The sequence below is a fragment of the Taeniopygia guttata genome, chromosome 1, assembly GCF_048771995.1.
Source record: "Taeniopygia guttata chromosome 1, bTaeGut7.mat, whole genome shotgun sequence".
NCBI classification, from domain to species: Eukaryota; Metazoa; Chordata; class Aves; order Passeriformes; family Estrildidae; genus Taeniopygia; species Taeniopygia guttata.
Window position 1 is genome coordinate 110,891,834 of NC_133024.1, and position 25,353 is coordinate 110,917,186.

At 42.5% G+C, this 25,353-nt stretch overlaps 1 protein-coding gene across 2 annotated transcripts; it reads right to left on the reverse strand.

Moving 5' to 3' along the window:
* Nucleotides 1-1,491: 1,491 nt before the first annotated feature.
* UBASH3A (ubiquitin associated and SH3 domain containing A) lies at nt 1,492-24,519 on the reverse strand. 2 transcript variants are annotated; one of them, XM_030283636.4, is made up of 14 exons: nt 24,348-24,519; nt 19,835-19,888; nt 18,190-18,376; nt 16,665-16,863; nt 15,841-16,010; nt 14,281-14,489; nt 13,373-13,499; nt 12,597-12,702; nt 11,429-11,551; nt 10,580-10,672; nt 8,520-8,664; nt 6,471-6,577; nt 5,854-5,960; nt 1,492-5,165 (listed from the first exon to the last, which is right to left on the reverse strand). In XM_030283636.4, exons 1-14 carry the CDS (start codon nt 24,458-24,460, stop codon nt 5,028-5,030), a joined length of 1,878 nt encoding a protein of 625 aa, XP_030139496.4. In that variant the 5' UTR covers nt 24,461-24,519; the 3' UTR covers nt 1,492-5,027. The 2 variants fall into 2 exon arrangements, with proteins under 2 accessions (XP_030139496.4, XP_030139486.4); XM_030283626.4 differs by having other exon boundaries at nt 12,597-12,705.
* Nucleotides 24,520-25,353: the final 834 nt, after the last annotated feature.

Consider the following 25,353-nt stretch of genomic DNA (forward strand, 5'->3'; position numbering starts at 1 on the left):
TGGAGATCAGGCCCAGTGGTTCTTCAGCCTTGGTGTTGCCACTGCTGGCAGGAGAGATTCTGCCATTGCCCAGTTACCAACAGCTCTGCTTGCTCTGTTCCCATCTCCCGGTGGAAGAGGCATTTGTACAGAGCAGACAAAGCCCAGTGGTCCCTATCAACAGGCAGATAATTACATGCAGCTAATGTAGCTTTTTTAAATAAAAAATAAAAAAATATTTTTGTTTTTTTTTAATGCAGCTTTTTGAAATCAAAAACCCGTTAATCAGGAAGTGGCTGGTAGGACACAGCAGCTGCAGAACCCTCCTAGAAGTTTCTAGAGTCAAATGGAAAGACATAAATAGTAAATTAAAAGTACAGAGCAAGGCAGAGCTGTGCGAAGTATTGTACAAGCACTGAATTCCACTGACAGATGGCTTTCTCTCTTTCTGTAGGTGAATAAAGCTGCTCTGAAACTTTTTTTCCCTGATAATTTGTAAGCAATACATTAATTATTATGTATACCTGTCTGGTTTTAATTGGCTCTCTCATACTGCAGCAATTTTGGTATGAATATTAATGGGCCTAGAGCCTGAGGTAGAGAATTGCCAGCTAGTAGCAGTTGGATTTTGAAGTGAAACAACCAAGTTAGGCCCATTTTGGATGAGATATTTTACTGGTATTGCTGAAACAGGACTTACTTTTCCTAGTTCTTCACCTCAGAGCAAGAAATCAGTATTAAATGTTTAGCTTAGCAGAAAGAGGAAAAACATTTTAACAATTTCCATTTCTCTACAACTCAGAATTCCAGCAAAAAATGTATCTGAAAGTTTGAAAGTTCGTGATAAAAATGGATTAAGAGAAAGTGGAGATAGGGAAAAAAGTCCTATGAAATAGAGTTTATTATGTCCTTGCAATTTTTTTCTGCTGTCAGAAATATCACAGTGATAAAATTCCCATGCAATCTTTCTTATCCTATCTTACATTTGTTTGCAAGTTCTGGTCACACTGATGTCCCCCAGTGCTTGCCCGAGTGAGCATTTTTAGATGAATTATCTTTTTCCTATTTTTTGCTTTTTTTGATGAAGAGTTGTGCTGCATTTCCATTATTACTGTAGCTAGAGCAAAGCTAACTTGGTCTGCTAATGTTGTTCTTTTTATAAGAAAATTAAGATAATTAGTTTACTTGCTACTTTTGTCACAGTCTACTGTAAATGTGAGGAATATCTGCCCAACATAATTCCAAACTCGTTCCCATTTTAGCATCATCTTCAAGTCAAGCTGAGTTCAGGCTTGGATAGTTTAAATTACGTTTTTTCCCCTGCAGCACTGTTTGTTAGTACATGAGTGACCTCCAGTGGTATTCTCGAAAAAAATAAAAAGCCTCCTGCTTGGAATGCAATCAAGGAAAGCTGAGAACATCCAGAAATCTCTAGTGTGTTACAGGTTGCTCCTGAGAACAGAACTTTCTCCTTTTGGAGCTCTCCAGTAAGTAAAAAAGAAGCAAAAAAAATCCACTCAACTGTTTTATTCCTCATCTGTGACTTAAAATTGTACAAAGAATAGAAATATCTACTTCTCTGACTCAGCAGAATGGTTTCCTTGCACCAGTATTAATGCTGGCACAAGGAAAAAAGCTTTGGAAAAATCAGGAGCAGAACATTCATATCATGTTTTATCTCATTCTTCAGAAGAATTTGTCTCAAGTGAATTTCCAAGCTCCTCTGCCTAAAAGTAGTCCCAAACAATACAATTTTTGATGTTAATATCCTTTCAAAGGGTATGGAAGAAGCATTACTGTCAAAAAATATTGCTGCACTTCCTCCTCGTCCCTCAATCACACCAGACTTTATTTAGCCATATAAAGCTGAGGCTGTTTTCCCACAAGGGGTCACCATAGATTAGCCTCACTGCAGGTCTTCATCAAAAGAATTTATGTTCTCATATTTTAAGATACAAAAAAGACCATTCAGATTCCCAAGGCAGTACTAAAAGCATCTATTGAAGCACATAACTTTGTAATAAAATTGATCCAGTGAAAGAAAACTGCAATGGAGTAAAGCAACAACTAATTTTAGAAGTTGCATAAAAAAAACCAAACCAAACAAATAAAAAAAAAAAAAAAAAACCCAACCGAATAAAAATCACAAAAAAAATTCTCAAGAAACTGGAAAATAATTTCCTATTTCTTTTGCTTACCACAAAAATAACTTGGAAGATTCCAAGGATATTTTCTTCATTTCACCTGTGTTTAGTGATTAGTCTCATGCTGTGTACACATCCCATTAGGAATTCTCTCTCTCTCCCAGGCACCAGATTGCACAACCAAGAAACCTTGCATGTTAAGGACCTCATTACAGCTCTGATTTTAAAAAGTGTTTAGAGTTAAATCTGTGCTCATGGGGTTCCAGGAAAGCCAAAAGCAGGGTCCTTGTGAATAGAAGAGCTTGTCCTTGCCCTTCCATTATTAAAACTGAGATAATCTCAATGGGTTCCTGAGTGTGCTGCCTGTTCTTTCTGTTCATGTTCCTCCTGTTCCATTGACTCAAACAGCAGACATGGAGAGGTCTTTATAACTTTAGTACAGTATCTTGTGACTAAGCATTTGTCCTCACCACAAAAGAAAACTTAAGTTCCCAAACCCTCTTTTAAACATGCTCTGTTTTCACTGAAGTAAAATTCATTGGAGTGCATCTGTATAGAGAATAAAAGAAAAGCACAGTGGGATTCTGGTTTGAGTGTGTTAGGAATCTGCCTTTTAAGTATATTTAGCTTGTCAATAGTGTTGTCCATGCACTGTGGGTATCTGATTAGATGCCAAGATTGGGTAGAGCAGAAAAATCTGTCTCCTGTAAGAGACAGACAGACAGACACTTCCCCCAGCCACATTGTTCTCCCCTCCTATCACATCCCTCTGGGAAGCTGCACACTCATTAAGGATAGGAGCTGGGTGGATAATAACAGGATTAGAGTGCCATTAATTGGCTTTCAGCAACATTACTTCTGCAGACTAGAAGGCCTGAAAAGCAAAAAGAAGTTTCATTGTTATGTTATACACAGTGGCAGCAGCATAGGAAAGCTGTTAAAGAAGGGAGATTATGCTGTTCTTACAGGTTATTTTTCACAACAGACCCACCCTGACAGTACATGTGATTGCAGTGGGTGAAGGGAGAGATCTCACTTGGTATTTTATTTTGGTATTTTAAAGGAAGACACAGATTCTTAAACCAAACTGGTGTTTGCAGCTCAGTCTAGGATTAATGTATACATAATGTATAATGTATGGAAAAAAGCCCTTGTTATCTCTCGAAAGGTAGAAGAAAATTTCTAATGAAATTTATTATCACTAATACATTAGAAATGACCAGTCTTTTAAGTGGCTTTGCTGATTTTCTTGGATAATACAGCTCTTTCTCAGCCAGACCTGTGAGTCACTGCCCTCCCTGCTGACCACAGAGGAGCCTGGCCACCATCTTCAGAGCTCAGAGCAAAATCATCCCTCCCCACACCTGCCTCTCTTGGCTGACAGCAAGTGTGTGCTGAGATGTGGAGAAATAGCCAAGCCACAGTCCACTCAGCATTGCAGTGGCATCCTGCTTCCCCTGATTAAGAAAATTTTGTGGCAACATTTGGTGTTTTTCTCTTTTTCTAGGACTGCAGCTGTAGCCACCCATCTCCTGAGCTTGAGTCCTGTGCCCTTGCTCATTAAAGAGCTCCTGTCTTAGCCCTGGGAACTTTGACTTTCACTGTAAAATTTCAGCACTGTCAGAAAACTGAGAGCTCGAGCAGCTCCATCAGAGCTGGAAAGTCAGAATGAATCATTGCAGCTGCACAGCTGAGATAACAAAATCTCTACACCCACAGATAAAGGTGCCTGTCAGGCACTTCTCAGCCCCAAAGCTGGAATGTTGGGTGGGCTCCTCTGCATGCCCTGATGGCTAATGGCATGCAGGGACACGTCACATAGGAGCAGGTAATGAGGAGTGAAAATGAAAGCATTTTTTAGTTATGCTCTGAAAGAAATATTTTCATTTTTTCCTTTCATGAAAAGAAACATTGTACTTTCCTGGAGGCAGTTATCTGATAAGCAGAAAGGAAAAGTAGGAGAAAAACAGACAGTGGAAAGGCACGTTCCTGTTTGTGCATAAAATTTCAGGGCTACATTCTGTTAATTAAACACAGAGAAGAGCTGCAGAAACCTTCCAGATGACCCACTGGGAAGGTGGGTCACCATTAATAAATTCAGCACAAAGTAAAGCTGTGGTTCTGCAAGTGCCACCTCGGGAAGGGTTCAGAATTAAAGCTGCTCATGTCACAGCTTTGTCACCAGTACAGTAACACAGGGCATCTTTCTTTTTCCCAGAAACAGTAAAGCAATTGGCTCACTTCCCTTCAAAAATAAATAATTTAGACCCTTTGGCAATATGCATCACTTGAGAATTGCTGGATGAGGAGCTGATGTGATAGAAAATGGACTCCCTTCGTAGAAGAGGTGAATAAAGAGTCAGTGTGGTATTTGCTCTCACAGAACTGATGGAGTGAACAGGAAATACAGGGGCTTTAGCTAGAACTGGTCTCCTTTTCTGGTAGGAGTTGACTTTTTTCAGTCCCAGTTTTTCTGTTGTCTGAAAATATCAAAGTGACTAAAGAAGGAAAAAAAAAAGGGGAATTCTTGCTGGATGTAGTTCAGTCTTAAAAATACAGCATTGTTTACTTCAGTGCCTCTTGGAGTGGAGTTTATAATCAAGTAGTTAAATATCCATATTTATTAAACATTTTTATGCTCAGGAGAGGTTAAAAAGTGCTTTCCTCACCACCACCAGAAGTGTTATTTCTCACTTGAACACCACTTCTTAAGTTCATTCTTCTCAGTCACCAAAATAAAAACAAAATCCGGGCACCAAACTCAGAAGTGTTTTTCTGTGCTTTGACAGCTCAGAGAGGGCATTTCCCACCCTCTCTGTGTCTTCTGGATGAATCACTGGACTGTGATGAACCATAACCTGCCTTTGGCTCCTTTTTGAGAACTGCAAAGGCAGAGATGACCTTTTAATCTTCCATGATAGTATTTCTCCAGTTAAATGCTGCGTTTGCTCCATGAGTTAATGTCTTCACTGGTGGGTTGACCATCTGCCATTTGTTCTCCTCTTTCTGTTCTTCGCAGAAACACATGCCCAGGGAAGGGATCTGAGAAGGAAGTTACCAGCAGGGTCATTGCTTTGACTTGAAGGAGGGGCTTTGCTAGAGAAAAGAGCAGCTCCTGATATCCTGTCACTTCTGAAATGAACTAAAACCAGGCTGGAAGCCTGAGGGGCGAAAGCTGAACTTGTGTCACAACTCCACATTCATACCTGGGCAAGCTGTTCCTGTGCCTCACCCTCCCTCACAGTAAAGAATTTCTTCCTAGTATCCAATCTAAACCTACTCTCTGTCAGTTTGGAGCCATTGTCCCTTGTCCTGCAACTCTAGGCTCTTGTGAAGTTTCTCTCCATTTTTCTTGTAGGCTCCCTTCAGGTACTGGAAGGCTGCAATTAGTTCACCCCAAAGCCTTATCTTCCCAAAAGGAAGGAGACCAGCTCCCAGTGGAGAGGTTTCCAAATGTGCCTCTTGTCTGCAGGTATTACATGGTATTGACTTTCCAGATGAAAATCTTCTCCACAGATTTAGCTGCCAGTCACATACAAAGCCCCCAGAATAAAACCCTTCTCTTTACCTCCAGAGCTTTGCTAAAACCGTGTGAGTCTCCCTCTGGAATGAGAAAGCTGATGTCATTGGTACTGGCATGCTGTTACACGTCTTGCTGCATAGGCACTCTCCTTATTAAAAACATAAAGAAACAGCCCAAAGGCTTCCTGATGGAATAAAATCCTCTTACCTTCTGCACCATCTGGACAAAGTCTCTGCTGTCCCTGCTGGGGAGCCCTGTGAGCGCTCGGGTGAGAGGTGCCAAGGAGGAGCCGTGGCCCACGATGAGGATGACGCCTGGCACAGCAGGAAAAGCAAAGAACCACGGTAAGTGGAGCTGCAGCACTGCCACGTTCCCCATCAGATGGAGATGAGGTGGCTTTGGGGCTGTTCATCTTTGCAGACCTTTTTGATAATGTGGCAGAGCGTGTTGTGATGGGCAGAATGTATCTGGTGTGTTGAACATGCCAGCTACTGAGAGAAGGCACTTCTGAGGGAAAGAGAAAAAAGCTTTCCAGAAAAGCATATTATCTTTTGCTGAACTCCATCCTGATGTAGAAAGATGAAGAAAAGCATATACTTTTGCAATTTAGTACTCTACTGTCTCAGTTTTATTTTACTTTTTAAATTTCTATTCCATAAATTGCATTTATGCTACTTCAGTGTCACCCAGGACAAGCACCGAGTCTGCCTTAAGCTCTGTGCAGTGCCAACAGCTCACATGAAATGTGTTTCTGCTGGCAAATCTCTGCCAGTTCCTGTTACTGCAAGGGTCTGACAGAATATTTAAAGACCTGAAACCTCTACCTTTGCAGGGGCAGGCGCTGATGATCTGTTTTATAACCACAGAGCTTCTGCTGACATAGTCTTCATAACTTTCCGATGGCACCAGAGAAGAGAGCGGGAAGTTACTCCTGACAATAAAATCACAAAAATATGTTAATCTAGATGAACACACTCTTAGCAGCATCGAATGACTACACCAGAGAAAAGGCACTTAGTTAAAAGTTTTATCTACTGGCTTGGCTGACACGCTGTTACCTCTGCTTGTCTGAAGCATTAACTTCTCTCTGAGAAATTTCTATTAAATTTCATGGCTAAGTCTCATAGCTCATAAAGCACCAGATGCAGGGAAAACCAGGCTTCAATAAAACTTGTAGTTTACAGTGGAGATTATTTAAAGCAGGATTTGTGCCTAAGAAAAGCTTTGAGCAATTCTGCCAGCAGGGACCACTGCCCAGACATGAGCTGCAGAGCTGGGTCTTCCAATCCTGACTGAGTTCAAACATAGGAGAGACAATAATGATGTGAATGTTTGCAAGATTTGGTACCTCAGCATTAATCTCCTCAATAAACCAAGTAAATAAAAATCTACAATGAACGAGGTTATCTGTGTTGCTGGCCAAATGGATAGTAAAGACTTCCACTGCTAGAGTTTAATAAAAAAAGTGTTTCCAGGGACAGTAATCACAATGCATTACTCCAAAATATCTGAGCACTTCTGCTGAGACCAGGCATTCTTTTTTTTATATACCAAGGCTTTTCAGGCACCCAAAAAAACCAAGAGCCAAACCTTCACACTGCTGTGAATCAGGGCAGCCTCAGAGGTCTGGTGGGGCTTGGGTGATGGACAGCTTTTGCAGTGGTTGGATTGGTAAAACCAGACCCTGCTGTCCCATGAGCTCAGTAGTAGAGTGAACCTTGCCAATGAATTTTGTTGTGCTGATGCTTAATTTTATATCTGTTTTTTTTCTGATACCCTTTGCTGGTGATTCTTTAAGTGATCTCAAACAATCATTCATAACACCTGGCACCCAGGGATTTTTTAGCCCTGCAATTGATGGGAAGAAACTGGAATTCTGTGTGCAAGTTTATAATTTGTCCACCCCGGTTTTGCCTGGACCTGAGCGAGCTATGAGGGGCCTAAACACTGTAGCTAACATTGCCTTAGAGATTTTCCCCTCTGAGCCTCCCACTGCTGTGCATTTGCACACTTTCTTTTGAGGCAAGTGATTTTGGACCAAAAAACCCCTAGAGAGTACAGGCTGTTAGTGAAGAAAGACCTGTGCTCTAAAAAAAAGAAGGATTTTGGAGACTTTATGCACTCTCAAAGATACATCCTTGGCTGTAAGGAATGTGTTAAGACATGAGACATTTCCTTTCCCCCTTTCTTGAATCCATGGGAAATCCCAGAGACAGCTGAGCAGTTTCCTGGATCTGGCTGTGCAGTGCAAACACTGAGCAGCCTGGTTTGTGAGAAAGATGAGGAGCTAGACTGAATTGGAGGTTTATCATTTCCTGCCGGGCTGTGGTTTGCAAGTGCTCAGAAAAGCCATCGACCCTCACCCCACCAAGTTATGAGGGTTCCAAAAAGTCCTTGCTGAGCACAGTAGTAATCTTTGAGTGACTTAAAGTGATGTCAGAAACATCAGTTAAAGTGAAATGCTCTTATCTTGCCTGTCCTCAAAACCTCTTGCTGCTGCCCTGCAGACCCTCAGCCAAGGGCTGACTGACCTTATATAACGTCACATTTATTTGTCACTGAAAATCAGGTTATTCTTCACATTCCAAAGTGTTTTTCACATGAACCAAAGGTAAAAGCAAAGCTCCTGGGACCTGACATGAATGCTCATAATGTCAAGGCAACACCAGAGGAGGGCTGGTGCCGTGCACAAAACATTTGTGCTAGTGCACCCATGTGCTGGTGACAGCATAGCTTATTTTTATATCCTATTTTGATCTGAATTTGATCAGAATCACCCCAAGTTTGCAGTGTTTGTAATGATTTGTGACACATAAAAGGACAAGATAGCTCAGGGGAAAACCCTACAGCTTTATCAAACACAGAGCAATTACCTGTAACTTGTATCTATGTCGTAAGATGCCTCCACCAGTTCTGCCACAGTCATGAAGTTAGGGATTGCTCTGCTTGCTTCCCACTTGGTCCATTCAAACAGTCCTGGTTCCACCCTGATTCTGACTTTTTGATTTAATTTAAGCCCTGGAAGAACAGGAAATAGATCTTAGGAGAAAGGTACACTCGAAGTGCAACATTCAGGCTATACATTCTGCCTTGATTGCTGTTGTACTTTCATTAGTGAAAATGAATTACTTATTATCAACCAATTAATTAAAGGAAGCCACCATTATGTTCTTGTATGATTAACATAAAGGGACTGCAAATTATTATCATCAGTATAACAATAATAAATTTTGAAGCTCTCTTGGGATGCTCTGGTAGAAAGAAAAAACTCAGTTTTACAATGTTGTAATCTGAAAAAACTTCAGACAGAAAATATTTTTATCATTTTTATATAGTATTTTGCTCCGTGTTCCTCAGTGGGGCAATAAATTGTCCAAATTTTCCAGTATTAGAAATGGAATTCTCTTATCGAAAGATAATTGTTTTTGATAACAATCTACTTGTTTTTTGAATGTTCTCAAGAAAGGTTACTGAGTGGCAGTGAATGCATTCTGATGTAAACATGGTAATAAACTGTGAACTTGCTGAAAGGAATAGGAGATGAAAAAAGAAGAGAGGGAGAGGAAAGGAAGAGAAAGATGTTCTGTAATATGAAGGATTAAAATAGTTTGGTTCACAAAAGGAATCACGGAAGCAGTCTTCCCTGATTCACCTTCAGATCCTTCAGAGCTCTGGAAACATCTGATACTTGGGTCAAAATATTTTCTGGAAGAGGTGGCAGTGATGATTTGATGAGCAGCTACTCATGTTGAATTCCAGCAGATATGAAACACCTCTGTTTCACATAACATTAGATTCCATTCTAATCTGGAAGGCCCAGAGTTACTGTGATATATCCCACAGAATGCACACACACCAGCAGGTCACAGAATCACAGAATAATGAGGTTGGAAGAGACCTCTAAGATCATCAAGTCCAACCTATGCCCTAACACCTGAACTAGGCTATAGCACCAAGTGCCATGTCCAGTCTTTTTTTAAACACATCCAGAGATGGTGATTCAACCACCTCCCTGGGAAGACAATTCCAGTATTTTATTATTCTTTTGGTGAAAGTTTTTTCCTAATATCCAACCTGTACCTTCCCTGAAGTAGCTTGAGGCTGTGTCCTCTTGTTCTGTCAGTGCTGCCTGGTGGAAGAGACCGACCCCACCTGTCTGCACCCTCCCTTCAGGAGTTGTAGAGAGCAATAAGGTCACCTCTGAGCCTCCTCTTCTCCAGGCTAAACAACCCCAATTCCCTCAAAAATTCCTCACAGGGTTTGTGTTCCCAGCCTCTCACCAGCCTTGTTGCCTCCTCTGGACGTGCTCAAGCATCTCAAGGTCCTTCCCAAACTGAGGGCCCAGAACTAGACACAGCACTCAAGTACAGGGGAAGAATGACCTCCCTGCTCCTGCTGGTCACACAATTCCTAATGCAGGCCAGGATGCCCTTGGCCTTCTTGGCCACCGAGGCACATTGCTGGCTCATATTCAGCTGGCTGTCAACCAGCACCCCCTGGTCCCTTTCTGCCTGGACACTGTCCAGCCACACTGTCCCCAGCTTGTAACGTTGTAGGGGATTTTTGTGGCCATTCTAACCTGGAAGGCCCAGAGTCACTCTGATATATCCCACAGAGTGCACACACACCAGCAGGTCCATTCTCACCAAGAAGTCCCAGAGTCACTCTGATATATCCCACAGAGTGCACACACACCAGCAGGTCCATTCTCACCAAGAAGTCCCAGAGTTACTCTGATATATCCCACAGAGTGCACACACACCAGCAAGTTTTTTGCTGCCTGCATTGCCAGCAGTCAAAACCACTTGGTCTTTCTTGCTTAAAGAAAACCACAAACAACCACAAAGTTGTGCATCTTTCTCACTGCTCGTGTCAGATGCTTCACAGAAGTTTGCTGGAGATGTTTGCAGTGTGGCAGGTTCTGCTGCCTTACCCTGCAGTATGTGCTGAGCTGTCTGCACGCAGCACAGGGCAGGGGATGAGTACACGTAGCTGACTGTCACCTCCTGGTCCAGCAGAGCTTCCCCTGGATGGCAACAGCAAAGTGTGACAGGTGAGAAATTACTACAAAACACTTTCTGCAAAAAAAACCCTCAGAGAGTTGCAATTTCATCAACATGGGCTATATTGACAGTCTCTTTCTATCCATTTTCTTCCCACTATCTGCTGATTGAGCTCATTAGAAAGCTCATTCTGGTGGAAACACCAATTCTAAAATGAGTGTTGGAAGATAATTACAGAAGGTTCACCCAAAATCTGCAAACAGCAGTTATAGGCATGTGGCTGTCTTCATATATCTGAGCCATCAGAGACAAGTGATTGCAGCAGACCAGCACTGTCACAGGCATGCATCTTGCTCAGGGAGCACAACCAGCTTCATCTGGAGAGTGAATTGAGTCAGCCTAGCCCACACCACCCGTTCTCCTTCAGCCAGATGCCCACACTGCTGGCCATGGAGCTGCTTCCTCTGGCCCTTCACTCCCCACTGTCCACTCAGGGACAACTGCATAAGACATTCATCCCTTGCAGACAAGCAGCAGGGCACAGGTAGAGCTCTGCTTCTTCCAGGAGCTGGCAGAGGAGGTCTCAAAGACAAGCAACCAGCTGTATTCTCTATTTTACTATTTAAAAAGATCTTGCAGTGGCTGCCCATGGAGAATTGTGGCCGCAGTGAATGCTGGCAGGAAATTTTTTCTGCTGCAAGGCCAGCATGAGCTTTAGTAGATCATGACAGGCTGCTTCCCAAACCCTTACATTTGCAGGAGGAGAATATCCAGCTTACCTATAAGCCTTGACTGGAAAATACCACAGCAAGATAAAGGAGGATCACATTCAAACTGCTTCATGTTGTCTTTCTGCCTTGGCAGGGAGGAGGGAAAGTTCAGATCTGCTCTGTGGTATTTCCCTGAAACAAGGCAGGACATTTTGCTGTGGCACAAGGGAGGCAGCAGCTGTGTTGTGTCTGTTTTACAGACAGTCAGTGTCACACTGATGAAAAGAAACCTTTCTAAGTGCTATTACCTTAAAGGGGTCATGTTTTAAGGTCACAACACTGGCTTGGGAAATCATCTGTCCCAAGAGAACAGCCCCTCTTCTTCAAGCTCAGAAAGAGCAAATGGGGAGGGGGAGGGAAAGAACAGGAAATCAGGAGAATTTCACTTTGCAGGACTCAAGAGAAACAAAAATCGACTTCCTATCTATATTCTTTTACAGTTGCCAAAATGCCTGAAAAAAACCCCATTTCCACTGAACCAAAATGAAATCAATGCATTGATTATGCAGCTATATGGTACCACTCTCCTTATCTGCTGTGAATTCCATGCACTAAACATGGGGAATCTTCAGCATAGCAAGGCAGACTTTCAGCATAAACCTCTCACTTGTGAAATCCCACCTTCTTGTTCCCCTCCTTCCTCCTGACACACATTTCCCTATTTTGGGTCAGTTTTCTTCACCTGAAAACATAGCTTTTCCTTTTTATTTTTTGAGGGAGAGGGAGGAAATTCAGATTTTAATTTATGTCAGTGCTGACCTTTCATTTCCACCAGAGATTCCCCAGATTGGACTAGTGATGTAGTGGGACTCTGATCAAGAGCCTGTGATTCTGACTCAGGCTCAGAAAGGTGGAGGGGTCTGACAACCATCATCTCATGTAATGAGAGGTGATGAGGGTGCTCCTGGGATTTTTTCATGTACCAGTGAGCCACACTTCCATCAGCAGCACAAGAGCTTTGTTTATCTGCAGAATTTAGGGAGCATAAACATGAAGGACTTTAGGACATTGTGACCTGGTTATGTGCAGCTTGAAGCAGCACTGTGCCTGACTTGCATTGTTATCACTTCTTTGTGCCAGCATTGATATTTACACAAAGATTGACTCTCTTCTACCATTACCGGAGTTAATTGGGTTTGGTCCTGGTTTTTGAAGATCCTCCTGTTACCTTACTCACCGTCTGCAGTCAGGCACTGCTGAAGCCAAGATTTGCCAAAGACCTGATCCACTCTTTCCCCGTGGCACATCACCAGCACCCCTCTCTTCAGGGCAGTGTTCTGAGACTGCTGGGAAAAGGGAGTTTCATAAGGATGTTACCTACAACCTGCAGGAAAAGCCTGGATTCCTGGAGAAGAGACAGCATAAGCCTGACTGGTCCTCCACTGAAGCCAAATGAAAGACAATCATAAAATCATTAAGGCTGGAAAAGACCTTTGGGATTATTGAGTCCAACCTTTGACTGACTAGCATGTTGTCAACTCAACCACAGCACTGAGTGCCACATCCAGTTGTTTCTTGTACACTTCCACGTTTGGTGACTCTACACCTCTCTGGGAAGTCTATTCAATGCTTGACCATTCTTTCAGTGGAGTTTATGTATGTGTCTCACCTGTCAGACTTGTTTGTGCTCAGAGAAGCCTGAGCAGAGAACTCATGTGTTGTGCTATTATGACAGGAACAGGGAAAGATTTATGAAAGACAAGTGTGATATACATCATATACATTACAGAAAAATGTATGAGCTATTATACAATACAGTATCAGTATATATATATATAAATATATATATAAATGTACAAACATAATAAATAAAACAGAGTGTATAAATGTACAACAAAGCATGAAAATATGAGGGAGGAAAATGAAGATATGACTAAATTTACCAAATGCCATTAATTAATAGCATATCTGCCAAAGCATGGGGCAAAAATGAGAAATGGAAAAAACAATTACCTGAAGAGAAAGAACATTGGTTACACTCCTTGACATACTGAGATTTTGGGCTTCCCCATTCAGTTTTACATTGGGCTCATTTTCTGTTTTGGTGAAGGATCTTGAAGCTGTGTCAAAAACATATTCTCTGCAGAAAAACAGAAGCAACACACACAAACATACAGGCACACACACAAATAGAAGAGACTTTTGAGTCATGATGTTGTTTACAGGATCAGCAAGTCAGGATTAATGTTACATTCAATACTTTTTGCACACTTGTAATCCACCTCATAGCTTTGCTGTTCATTTAGAATATGCCCAATAAAAATGAGGTTAAAATATGAGGAATTGATGGTGTATATTGGGTGCAACCCTGCCAAAGTGGGACCTTCAAGCAGGAAATAACTACCTGGTGGCCTCCTCCCTTTCTCTGAGACATCAAGAAGTGCACCAAAACTTCCCACCTTAGAAAAATCAGCTCTAATCTACAAGTAGCATCAGCTGTGCTGCAGAATGTCAGCTGCAGAATGAAGTGCAGGAAGCCAGACAGGTGACTTCTGATGCAGGGCACATCAACAAGATAAGGGTGGTGCCAAGGTGGTGGAGCAACTTTTGTGTGGTTTCATTTCAAGCTAACTTTACAAGCCCTTGAAATGAGGAGAAAAAAACAAGAAGAGAGCAGAGAGCCAAGCTGAAGGCTGAGCCTGCCCTGGCAGAATGTGCTCTTTCAAAATTCATTAAGGTGTTCAGGTTCTTCAAGAGTGAACAGGGGTCATCCCTTGAGCAGCTGAACTTATGAACTCTGGGTGCCTGCAGCAGAAGATGTCCCAGCATCCCACCCAGACCCTCAGGATTCCTGTTCTACCCACAGATCCCAGCAAGGAGGAACTGCCAAAGAAAGCCACACCCATGAAATCCCAAATTACCTGTGCTTGACCCAGGTGTCTGACTCGTGGGCTTTCTCGGTGTAGTTCTCGGGGAGGAAGCCCCTGCAGCCGGTGCGGTGCGAGGTGCCGATCACCCAGCCCTCGCTGGCCGTGCTCTGCTGCCTCGGGTCCACGTAGATCAGATCCCCAGCGTTGATCATCAGCTCATCAATGTTCTGGGGCTTGTACTGGAAGAGGGCCCTCAGCCTCTGCGGGGACACACGGCAGGGTCAGGGTGTTCAGCTGCTCAGGGGATGGTTGTTCGTCTCTCCTGGTCACAGAACCAGCTCTGTTTTCCACTCTGTGACCTGCTCCTCAGTGGCACTTTGGCAGAGGAAAAGTAGGGGGATTTTGGAAAGAATTCAAGATGGGACCTCTGAGTTGTTTTAGATTATGTGATTTTTTTTTTCATCTTCTACATAGGTAAGAAGGGTGAGTTTGGCTCACATCTTCACCACATGACCTTTTAAGGATTTATTGACCAATAAAACACTGCCAACAAGGATATTTACATTTTTGACCCAGTCTTAAATATTTCATCTTGTGGACTCATGCTACAGTGTGGATTTCTTAGCCAATCATGTTATGACACACAAACCTACAGTACTGCACTCTAAACTTCTTGTTTACCTTTGTAACTACTTTTATTTTTTATATATCTTAAACTCTAAAACTCTAAACTTTCCTCTATTTAATGTAACATGTCTCCGCCTCGAACTATAAATCCACTTTCTCCCTTCTAGCACCTAAGTTTGGAAGCCTTTTCCAAGGTCTCAGATCAAATCCTGGGTTTAATTCTAAGGTTTGGCTTCCAGGCCCAAAGTTCTGAGAATTCCTTGCATTTTGGATTCCAACAGAAAAGGAAGACACTATCACACTTACAATATGTGTAAAAACAGGCATTTGGTTTTCACAAAAATACCTTTTCCCCCCACTAACTGGTACAGAATTATTTGAAAGGAAACATAGATCTGACCTATTTTTGTGATTGCTGCAGCTCTCCCAAGTGTGACTAAAATCCAGCATGAGACTTGTGACAAAGTGACTTACTGATCTGACAAAAAGCTGTTGAACATTCTGTAATTTAAATTTGGAAATGAGAACTGAAAGAATGGTGACTGGTTTCAACTAAGAGTCTGCTAAGCAGAAAATCATCAACGAGAACTGACCCCTGCTCACAGCTGCAGTTTTCATCATGTCTGGAACAATCAAGAAAACTAATTTTGCTGAAGGGAATTTTGCTGCAAAACTGTAAACTGACAAATCCTAGAAAATATTAAAGGATCATGATTTCCTGTCTCTTATTTTCTCATGTCATGGTAAGATTAGGTTTTTTTCCTCTTGGGTTTGGAATTAGATTTTGAGACATGCAGGTCAAGCAACCTACCAAAATAAAGGTGGTATCTACTGATTCAGGAATGCAGTTTTTCAGTCCAAAATGGCACTGGAAACAACCATGCTCTTTGAAACACTGTGCTGAGCAGGCAGAGATTTTCTTAAGGATGGGAAAGGCAAGATGATTGTAGCCAAGGAAATGAAAGGCTCAGGAAATGAAATTACCTGGTAATGCACAAAACGCATGTCCCGTGAATACAGAGCAGCCACCCACTGGCAGGGCTCCCCTGGGTTAATGTGTTTGGCCAGTTGTTCCAAAGTCTTCTGGTGGTGAGGATAAAACCTGTGAGCCAAGGTAAGGTGGAACTGCTTCAAGGAGGGCTTCACGTGGCAGTCTAGGATGAAACAATCACATCATGACATAGGAACAAAGGTTGTTTAAAGCTCTCTCGTTTTATCCTACACAATCTGCATGATGCAGGAAATATCATAGTAACTAGTGGTAGAGTAGATCTACTGAGTAATGGTTTTGAAGGGTGTCATGGTTTTAATCACGCCAAAATCATTCACAAATGTGGACTGGATTTACTTGCTGCCTTCATCTGTGAGGAAAAGAAATGATCATGGTTGGATTTCCTCTCCCAACCTGAGGTGCACTGAACTCATTTCTCCCAGACAAAGTCGTGGTGATGCTGTTTCCCTTGGAAAGGGTATTAGACCCTATTCCTAGGGATGCAGCCAGGCCATCCAGCTAGGCCACAGCACCAGGAGGGAGGAGATCTGGGGAGTGTTATGTCCCTGCCCATCTTGGATATCCTGATCAATCACCTGCCGAGTTGCACACAGTATCATTTCAGCTTCTAGGCAAAAGTGCTGTGTCTTCAAGGAAAAAAACATGCTCCTCTGGCTGCAAATCTGTAGGAGCACAAGCTGTTTGCTGGCAGGAAAACATAGTCTAAGCTCCTCTGGAGACACAGGGCATGTTTTCAGTACTGTGGCTATGCATTTGTGCTACAACCCACCCGTTTTCCCTCTGGTGTTGGTCCTACCTGCCAGGGCTGAAGCCTCTGATGAAAATGCCACAGCAAACTCTTTGAGGACATTTGCCTGGCTGCCATCAATGAAGAAGCCAAGGTAGCTGGGAGATGCATGTAGTGTTAGGGAAATGGATGGTGGAAAAATCTGGGAAAAGCTGTCACCAACTTGCTTTAGGATGTCATACAACAATTCCACCTTCTGGTCTTCACACTGAAAGAAAACAGAGGAGGAGCAGGCTTTATCCACCATCTCACAGCCAGTGTTGTAGTGTCATACAGCACTGTCAGAAAACTGTGGGGGTATAAACTTCCTGAGAAACACGAAATACCTAGGAATTTGCCTGAAATTCCTGGCATTAAACCCACCAGTATTTGGCAGCTGGATCAGCACAGTGTCCTGGTTCTATAATAGGAGATGGAACCTTCAACCCAAGGCATATCTAGCCTGGGTAGGAAAAAGCCAAAATATTTTACCATCTGTCAGGATGTGCAGAAACCAGTCTGAAATGAGACAGGGATCATGATTTCCCTCTTCAATTCTAAGCAGGGATTTGTGTTATTGTTATCCTACGGTCCTTTACTGAGATGTGCAAGGTGAGGGTTGCTATGCAGTCATCTTTTCCAGACAGGCCTTTAAACTTGATGCCTCCCAAGAGCATGGCATTTGTTATTAATGAATGATTTTTGGTCTGTATAATTGTGTTTAATGGTCACAGAACACCACTCAATATTTTGCAACAAAATAGTCTTATTTTCACTGTCTCTACTTTTTGGCATGGTTGTGATAATCCACCCTTAAGGGGGAAGGAAGCACTTAATGATTTAATATAAAAATATGATGAACAAAGTAATTTTTGTGCAGCTGCTCTAGCCCAAGACTGTTTCAGCACATCCCAGACACAGCTGATGCTCATGTGTTTCACCATCAACATGCTAAAACTGGATTCCAGGAGACTCCAGAGTTTTTCCAGGCTAGTCCAGTGCTGGGCATCACAAAAGATTTCACAAAATCTTCAACTTCAACAAAAAGAGTAAAGTCTGGGACGTGCCACCATAGCAGTGACCAGATGATGGGGCTCTCTTGGGATGGCAAAACTTTTCCTGAGATTCCCACAGACTTGTACCAAAGCTGTCTGCACCTAGGATAACCCTGTCCCTGCTGCACAGCTGGCTGATGACAGCCACTGCTGCCCTGGCTGGGAAGGGTTCTCATTCTAAATCCATGCAGCAATGGACTCATGGAAGTTTGACAGCAACTGAACTGCACAGGGCTGCTCTAGATGGATCTACCAAAATGGCACTGGAAACTTCTTTGAAACACTGTGTTGAGCAGGCAGAGGTTTTCTTAAGGATGAAAACAGCAAGATGACTGTAGCAAAGAAAATGAAAGGCTCAGGAAATGAAATAAATCTGATTCCTGGACCTGGGTCACGTCGTCTGACCACCAACCAGTTCTGGTGTCAGACCACAGCAGGTGGCCCAGTTTCACCAGGTACCACCCAGCTGAAATCCAAGCTTTGCGCTCTCCTTGCCTCACCGTGAAGAAGTCGCAGAGGGTGACGTGCGGGAAGACCTCGTGGGCTCTGTTCTTCCCACACTGCCGCTTGCTCTCCCGCCAGAAGTCCTGCAGGCGGCTGTGCAGGCGGCCCCGCGGGCACAGGTAAAGGGCATATTCCTGCGGGATTGGGTCATCCAGGGAGGGGTCATTGCAGTGGGAATGCAGCCTGAAATCAAGAGTGTAACACTGAGAGTGAGGCCATGCACGGCTCTGGTTTCCTGTGCCTGAAGGCCTCCATAGCATGGATCACAAAAAGGAAATACGGTTTTATTATTTTCTTTCAAATGAAAAGCCGAAGTAAAAGCTCTTTCTGCTTATTTTTTGACTACTTTACCTTTTATCATATGTCTTTACTTCTGTTAGTGTCTGAAAATGAGACAAAACAAAAAAAACCCTTTTTAAAGTTTGGGGGTTTTCTTCCCCTTTTCCATGACTGGAAACTGAGAACTGGAGGAGGAAAACGCCAATGGGTGGAACACATTGAAGAATGGCAAAATTAAGACCAGCTGAAGATTAAAAAAAAACTCAAAATGAGCCTTTTTATTCAGCCCTAAGAAAATCCAGCAAGACAAATCAGAAACACACAAGGAAAGGTCAGAAATTTATATGCCATGTGGTGATATCGTTCGCCATGTCTTTCACATGATGGATGTTTGTCTTTGCAGCTGTTGGATTGGGAATGGCTGTTGGGAAGTGTGGCAGCATCCCTGAAAAAATTATTTGGAAAGCATATGCCATTCTCAATGCCTCCTCTGGCAGAAAAGAAAAGAAAAGAAAAGAAAAGAAAAGAAAAGAAAAGAAAAGAAAAGAAAAGAAAAGAAAAGAAAAGAAAAGAAAAGAAAAGAAAAGAAAAGAAAAGAAAAGAAAAGAAAAGAAAAGAAAAGAAAAGAAAAGAAAAGAAAAGAAAAGAAAAGAAAAGAAAAGAAAAGAAAAGAAAAGAGAAAAGAACCAACTGAACCAAGTTAAAAAAGGCAAAAAAACCCCAAAAAGCAAAAGAGAACCCAAAAGAAAATGCAAGGAAAGTCTGTATTTAATGTGAAGATTAATTAAAACAACAACAAAAAAAATCAGTTATCAGCACATGAATGACATAAATACTCTATGAGAGTCTTGGTAGAGAGAAGAAAACTATGTGACATTCAAAACTGAGAAGTTCTTTAAATTTTAATAATACCTCCCTCTGACCATCAACCTTTCCTATTTAATTTCTGGTGGGCCTTTATGTTCCCCTTCAGCTGTTGTTTCTGCACATGTTTCTAAGTGCTGCGATGGATTTACAAAAATTTATCCTGTTTCCTTGTTCCTTTCTCTCAGGAGGCTTAAAGCTGAGGAAGATTTTCTGACCAGACTAGCTGGTCCTGTGAACTGACTCACTGATAAAAGTAAAAGCAGTTGCTTTTTTAAAATTTACCTGGACCTTCTGCAAGTTACCTTGTGTCCCAGAATAATTACAAACATAAATATTTCTCTCTCTGAGTGAAATAAATGAAAAAAAAAATCTCAAATTCAGGTTTGTGGTTTTTATGGCAGCTAATTTCAAATTCAGTAACAGGATGAGCACATCAACAAGGATTTTTAGGCAGGTTTAACATGAAGGCACACCTTAGAAATCACAAGTACTTACCATTTTATTGCATCTTCTATTGTCTTTTGTCCAGTAGCAACCAAGGCTTTTTGCCTAGAAAAAGCACAAAATTGGTTCCTCAAAACTATGAAAGAAAACTTTTAAGAAGTAGAGGCCATTCAGTGACTTTGGTCATCAAGTCTTATTTTCCAGGACCTTTAGCAGGACCTTTAGCAAGAAGGTTATTCTAGCAAATGTTCTTGAAGCCTTCCAGATAGCTTTTTTCTCACTGCAGGTCTTTAATTCCTGGAAGATTGGTAACCTGTCCTCCCGTGAGATGCTTTCCTTTGTGTTCTGGAGGTTTACTGACTGTATGAATTTCCTTGGGCCTAGATAAACCATCCATCCAAGCACTGTAAGGGCAGGATTTTCTTGGTTCATAGCAAAAAGGGTCTGATTCTGTGAGAGTCCAGGACATCCCTCTGGCTGCCCTGGAGGGCCTGGGATCCTGGCAGGGGTCAGGAACCCCCCTGGACAGAGCCCCCAGAGACACTGGCTGTGATCTCTGTCCATGGAAAAGAGTTTTCAGTCTTACAGGATGAATTACAAGCTCTGAGTGTTTGATATAATTAATAATTAAGTGTGGCACGGGTGCAAAAGTAAAATTTTAGGATTCTAGATTAGGGGTCCAAAGGGGACAAGATGGAGGAAATTGGGTGTGTTTTGTCCTTTTTCTCCTTCTTCATGCCCTCCATGTTTCACTGTGGTGTTGGCATTTTTTCTGTTGTTTTAGGCTGGGGACACACTGTTCAACGTAGGTGACAGATATTGGCACGTTATTGTAAATCCAGCACAGGTAGTTTGTGGTATTTAATGTTTGTAACATCCCACTGGGGGCAGAGCCCCACACGCTGCCCTGCAGGACAGAGCTGCGGCAGGGCAGCAGAACATGTTAGAGATAAACAGAATAAACAACCTTGAAACCAGCACAGACGAATTATGGCTTCTTCTTTGGCAGCGGGGCTGACCGAGACTTTCTACAATCTGGGAATCATCTAAATACTACAGATTCTGACATGATTCAAGATGCCAGGGCCAAGCCCATGCATTAAAACTAAAAAATTATATTGGGGTTTGGAATCTGGATTGAGGACCCCTCAGAGCCAGCAGAGAGCCAGATCTAAGCCAGCAGCTCAGTCCAAGGTGAGGGACAAAATCTCTCATTTCTCTCTGTTAATGCAACTTCCATCCTCTGTGGTAGGATTTGATTCATGTTTCCTTTTCTAACTAGGGCTTTCAAAAAGCCACCTACATGTTTCACATGAGCAAATCTTTGTGCCTGAATACTGGGTAATGGGTGACGGATTCCAGTGTTCAAGCAGCAGCTGCACTCATGAACCCCTGAAATGCACCTACAAACTTCTCAGAATAAATATGAAGGGGATGTAGAGACAGAGGACACTGGAAAAAACCTACTGAATTTCTTGGCATCTGCTGATGTTTTTCCTTCTCTTTTGAGGCCATCTTTTCTGGCCACTGGCTCCTGAGGGCATTGAGTTGTATTGTCTCCTCCCATTTTTGTTCTTCATCCATCCCTGTGACACCATCACACATCAGCAGTGTGTGCACTGAGCTGCAGGACTTAGGCTCATCCTTATGTTCCCTCCAAGCCTTCTGTCCTCTCTTCAGTGTAAAAACTACACTTGGGCTTGTTAATAACATTTCTATGCAGCCACTGCTGGCTCTTCAGTGAGGGTCAACAGGGATGAGGACAAACATGAGTGTTTCCACTCAAACTTTACTTTCTACCTCTCTTCTCCATAAAGTAAATCAGCTCCCGTGGCCAGATCGATGGTCTAAAGCCAGCCCGTGCCCTCTGTGACTGAACATTGCACATTTCCTTTCTGTGCCCCAGCTAAGCCCTCCTGTCCCTCTCCTCACTCAGCCTTTCCTGCTGTGCTGTCAGATTAAGCCCTTTTCCGACCCAGAGATGGGGCAACTGAGAGGCGTTTTAAAAGCTTTTATTCCATTTTCAGTCTCATGTGAAGGGTGAGACAATACAGATGTTGTAATTCACTCCATCACAATCAGAAGCCAACTATTTCCTAATTACAATACACTATAAGTGTTTCTTGGCCTATCAGCTGTTGCCACACCACGTTGTAGATGCCTTAAAGCCAATCATCTAAAATTACCCCTCATGGGTCCCACTACAATGCACCTTTCATAGTTCTATTTCTCTAAAATATCCAGTCTTATTTGCAAGGCCATCCTTTGAAACTTGTTTCTAGCTCCATTTCTCTCTCAACAATGTCTGTCCTATGTCATGGCATTTCTAAGTCAGCATTTCTTATCTCAAGGTTTGCACACAGGTGCACACTGTGTGAGCCTTCTGCCAGGCTTTGAGAATTCCCTACAAATCCATTTCCCACACTGTGCCTTGTGGAAGTGTCAGTGGCATGATGCCAAGGTTCAGAAGCACTCATTGCACCTCCAAGGGAGTTTTTTGGCACTTCATGCCATGCTGCTTTCCCACCTGGGCACAAGCTCTGTGCAAACAGCTCTGAAGCTAAAAGCAAGCCTGGCTTCAGCTTTTCTTTACTGTGGGGCCTTCAAAATTAAACATGATAAGACAAGGGAGACCTGAGGCCATGAACTGCCATCCTGCTCAGCCCCATCTCGTTGTTCTCTCATGCTCCTCTCCATACCTGCTCCACCTTTTGTCTCCTCACGTGTTGGCTGTAGGATGATTTCCAGCAAGGTTTATAGAGCCCTTAGCACTAGGGGTGTGACTAATCCTACACTTCCAAGATGAGAAGTGAAAATTGAAAAATAATGCAAAGAATAAGTCCTGCATGTACCAATTTCCCTCAGATAGAGAGAAAAATAAACCATTAAGCATCTATAATGAAAGTAGATTAAAAATGCATCTACAGTGAGAATAAACTGGCTTTTCCCTAAAACAGAAACTGCTGGCACAGTTTCTTGTAGAAATTTTTTTATCTTAGGCTAGACTTGACCCTCAAATATGTGAGTTTTACTAATTGGGGAAATGCTGCTTTGGCCTGTTGGTTCTACATGATGGAAAATTTCGTAATAATTCCATCCCACCTCATATTTCTCAGGCCAGGACATCTCAAAACAAACTTTTCAGTACTTTCATTCATGGTTTAATTGAGGGACAACAGAGATGGCTGCAAGGTTTTTTTAAAACGCAATCAAAATTTTGAAGATCTTAAGGTCAATAATAGGGAATAAAACTTTTTAAAATTGCTTTTTGATATTTTGTTACCTTACATCAATTTGCACAGTATTTCTGCTGCTGCTTCTTGACTTTGAACTGGGAAGCACAAAGTCATCTCAGTAACAGCATTTGAAGGGGATTGGAAACGAATCACATAAAACTTTAAAAAATTCAAAAAGTAACGATTACTTTGAGCTGACTGAAGTTACAGTATTAACAGAGAAATTATGAGCCATATTTTCAGCTAAAATCACATTTTGCATCACTGGGAACAAGGGACTGATTGCTACCACAGCTGTTCCCAAAAAACAACACAGCAGTTACAAATGGAACCTCTTTCACTCCATTTTCAGTCAAAGGGTAAAGAGATCTTGCTCTTCTTTCTAAAATATTTTTATGAGGGGTTCTTTGATATTTAAATACTAAGATCTATTTTTTGAACAGTTTGAGCCATTCAGAAATTGGAAAATCCTCCCCAAAACTTGCCTGTCCAACAGGAGAGATGTTTGGGGGAAGAGTGACTGGCATTTTTCTTTTTCATTAACTTGTTTATCTGCCACCAGTTACTCTCTCATCCATTGGAGTTGCCAAGAATAGAGCCATGATTTTCAGAACAAGATCTTCCTTCAAGACAGGAAGAAAAATTGACAGACTCAGGGGGCATCTTAAGGAGAAAAAAACAGTTTCCAGTGACACCGTCTAGCGGGAGATTTTTGCCAGGCCTGAAAATAGCTTTGAGTAGAAATTACACCCATGTTCAATTCCTTATAATAAGAGTAATAAGCAGAAAAAAATGAAAGAGGATGTATCCCAAGAGCAAACAATGGTCAACTTCTCAGCTCATTGAGAAGCCTCTCAAAACTCAGGATGTGGAAGTGTGTGTGTCTTTAGATTTACACAGTATTTTAAAATACTGGATATTGAGCAGATCAGTTTTGCTGTGTGGGCAATACATATTATATATGAAAATATATATATGAGAATATATCTCATATCTCATACTATAGATTTAGATTTATACAGTATTTTAGATTTACCCAGTATTTTAAAATATTGGATATCGAGCAGATTGGTTTTGCTGTGTGAGCAATACACACTATACATGAGATTATATATAAATGAGAATATATCTCATATATCATACTATATATAAGAATTTCACACATAAAATTCAGAGCAAGATCTGATCCCTGCACGGGGACATCACCCCCAGGAGCAGCACAATCTCCTGATCTCAAAAACCAGGCTGCCTGTATTGGGATTTTATGGCAAGCACCTCATATCTCAAATAAATCTCCCTGTGCAAGGGCAGCTGAGCACGCTACTCACGCGATATGAGCTGGGAATCCTTTGGCCAGGAGAGGCTCGAGGAGGGCAGAGGTGCTCCTGCCCCAGGGCTTGTTGGACACCTTTGCGTACAGTTGTGCCTCAGCCATCGCCATCTCCTCCGTGTCCTCCCCTCCCCGTGTGCTCACAGCACTGACACAAACTGGGAGGTGGGAGGAGGGTGTGAAGGAGGGAGGGAGGGAGGCAGAAAATGAAACAGAGAGAGAGGCAGATAAAATGAAAAAAAAAAAGAAAAAAAAACCCAAAAAACAAACCCCAACCTTACACCCCTTGTGATCTTTTCTGACAAAACCTGACATCCTGTTTTCATAGAATCCACGCCTCTCAATTTTCGTCGTAGGGTGGCTGAAAAAGCAAAAGCTTTTCCTATCCAAGATGAGGAGCCCAAAGGTAACCACCGCAGTCAGAGTGAGCTTGCTGAAGGAGCTGAGGTGGAATATTTTAGCTTTTCACTCTAAACTGTCTCCCAAAAGCCACAAAATCCACCTGAGCTGCAACTACACCAGGGAGAACAAGAGGGGCTGTCCTGCAGTGTGTAGAAAGTTAGTCTGGAGGCCAAAACTTTCCTGTGGGCTCAGCTTTCAAGTCCTCCTGCCCATATCTTATGTGGCTCCTGCTTTGGTCTTCTCAGCCAAAGGCAATGAACAACCAAATTGTGGAATACTAAACCCAATGTCACATCACACCCTGAGGCTAAGCTTGGAGCAGATCAGGGTGGAAGCAGGGAGAAGAATTTGTCCTTTGCAGTGGTGCCAGTCCCACTGTGGGAGCCTTTGCAGAGCTGCCCTGGCTGGTCCCCAGCCTTTCCAGCCTGGCCAGAGTGGGTGAATTGGTTGGAGACAGTTTATTCTGTCCTCATTACAGGTATCAGTGTTCCCTCTGGAGGACAGGACACCTCACCCCGTGGACTGAAAAGATCACCTGGACTGCAGGTCATCTGAAATGAGCCCTCATCTTTTCCCTGCTTTGGCTGAAGTTCCCCTTGGTA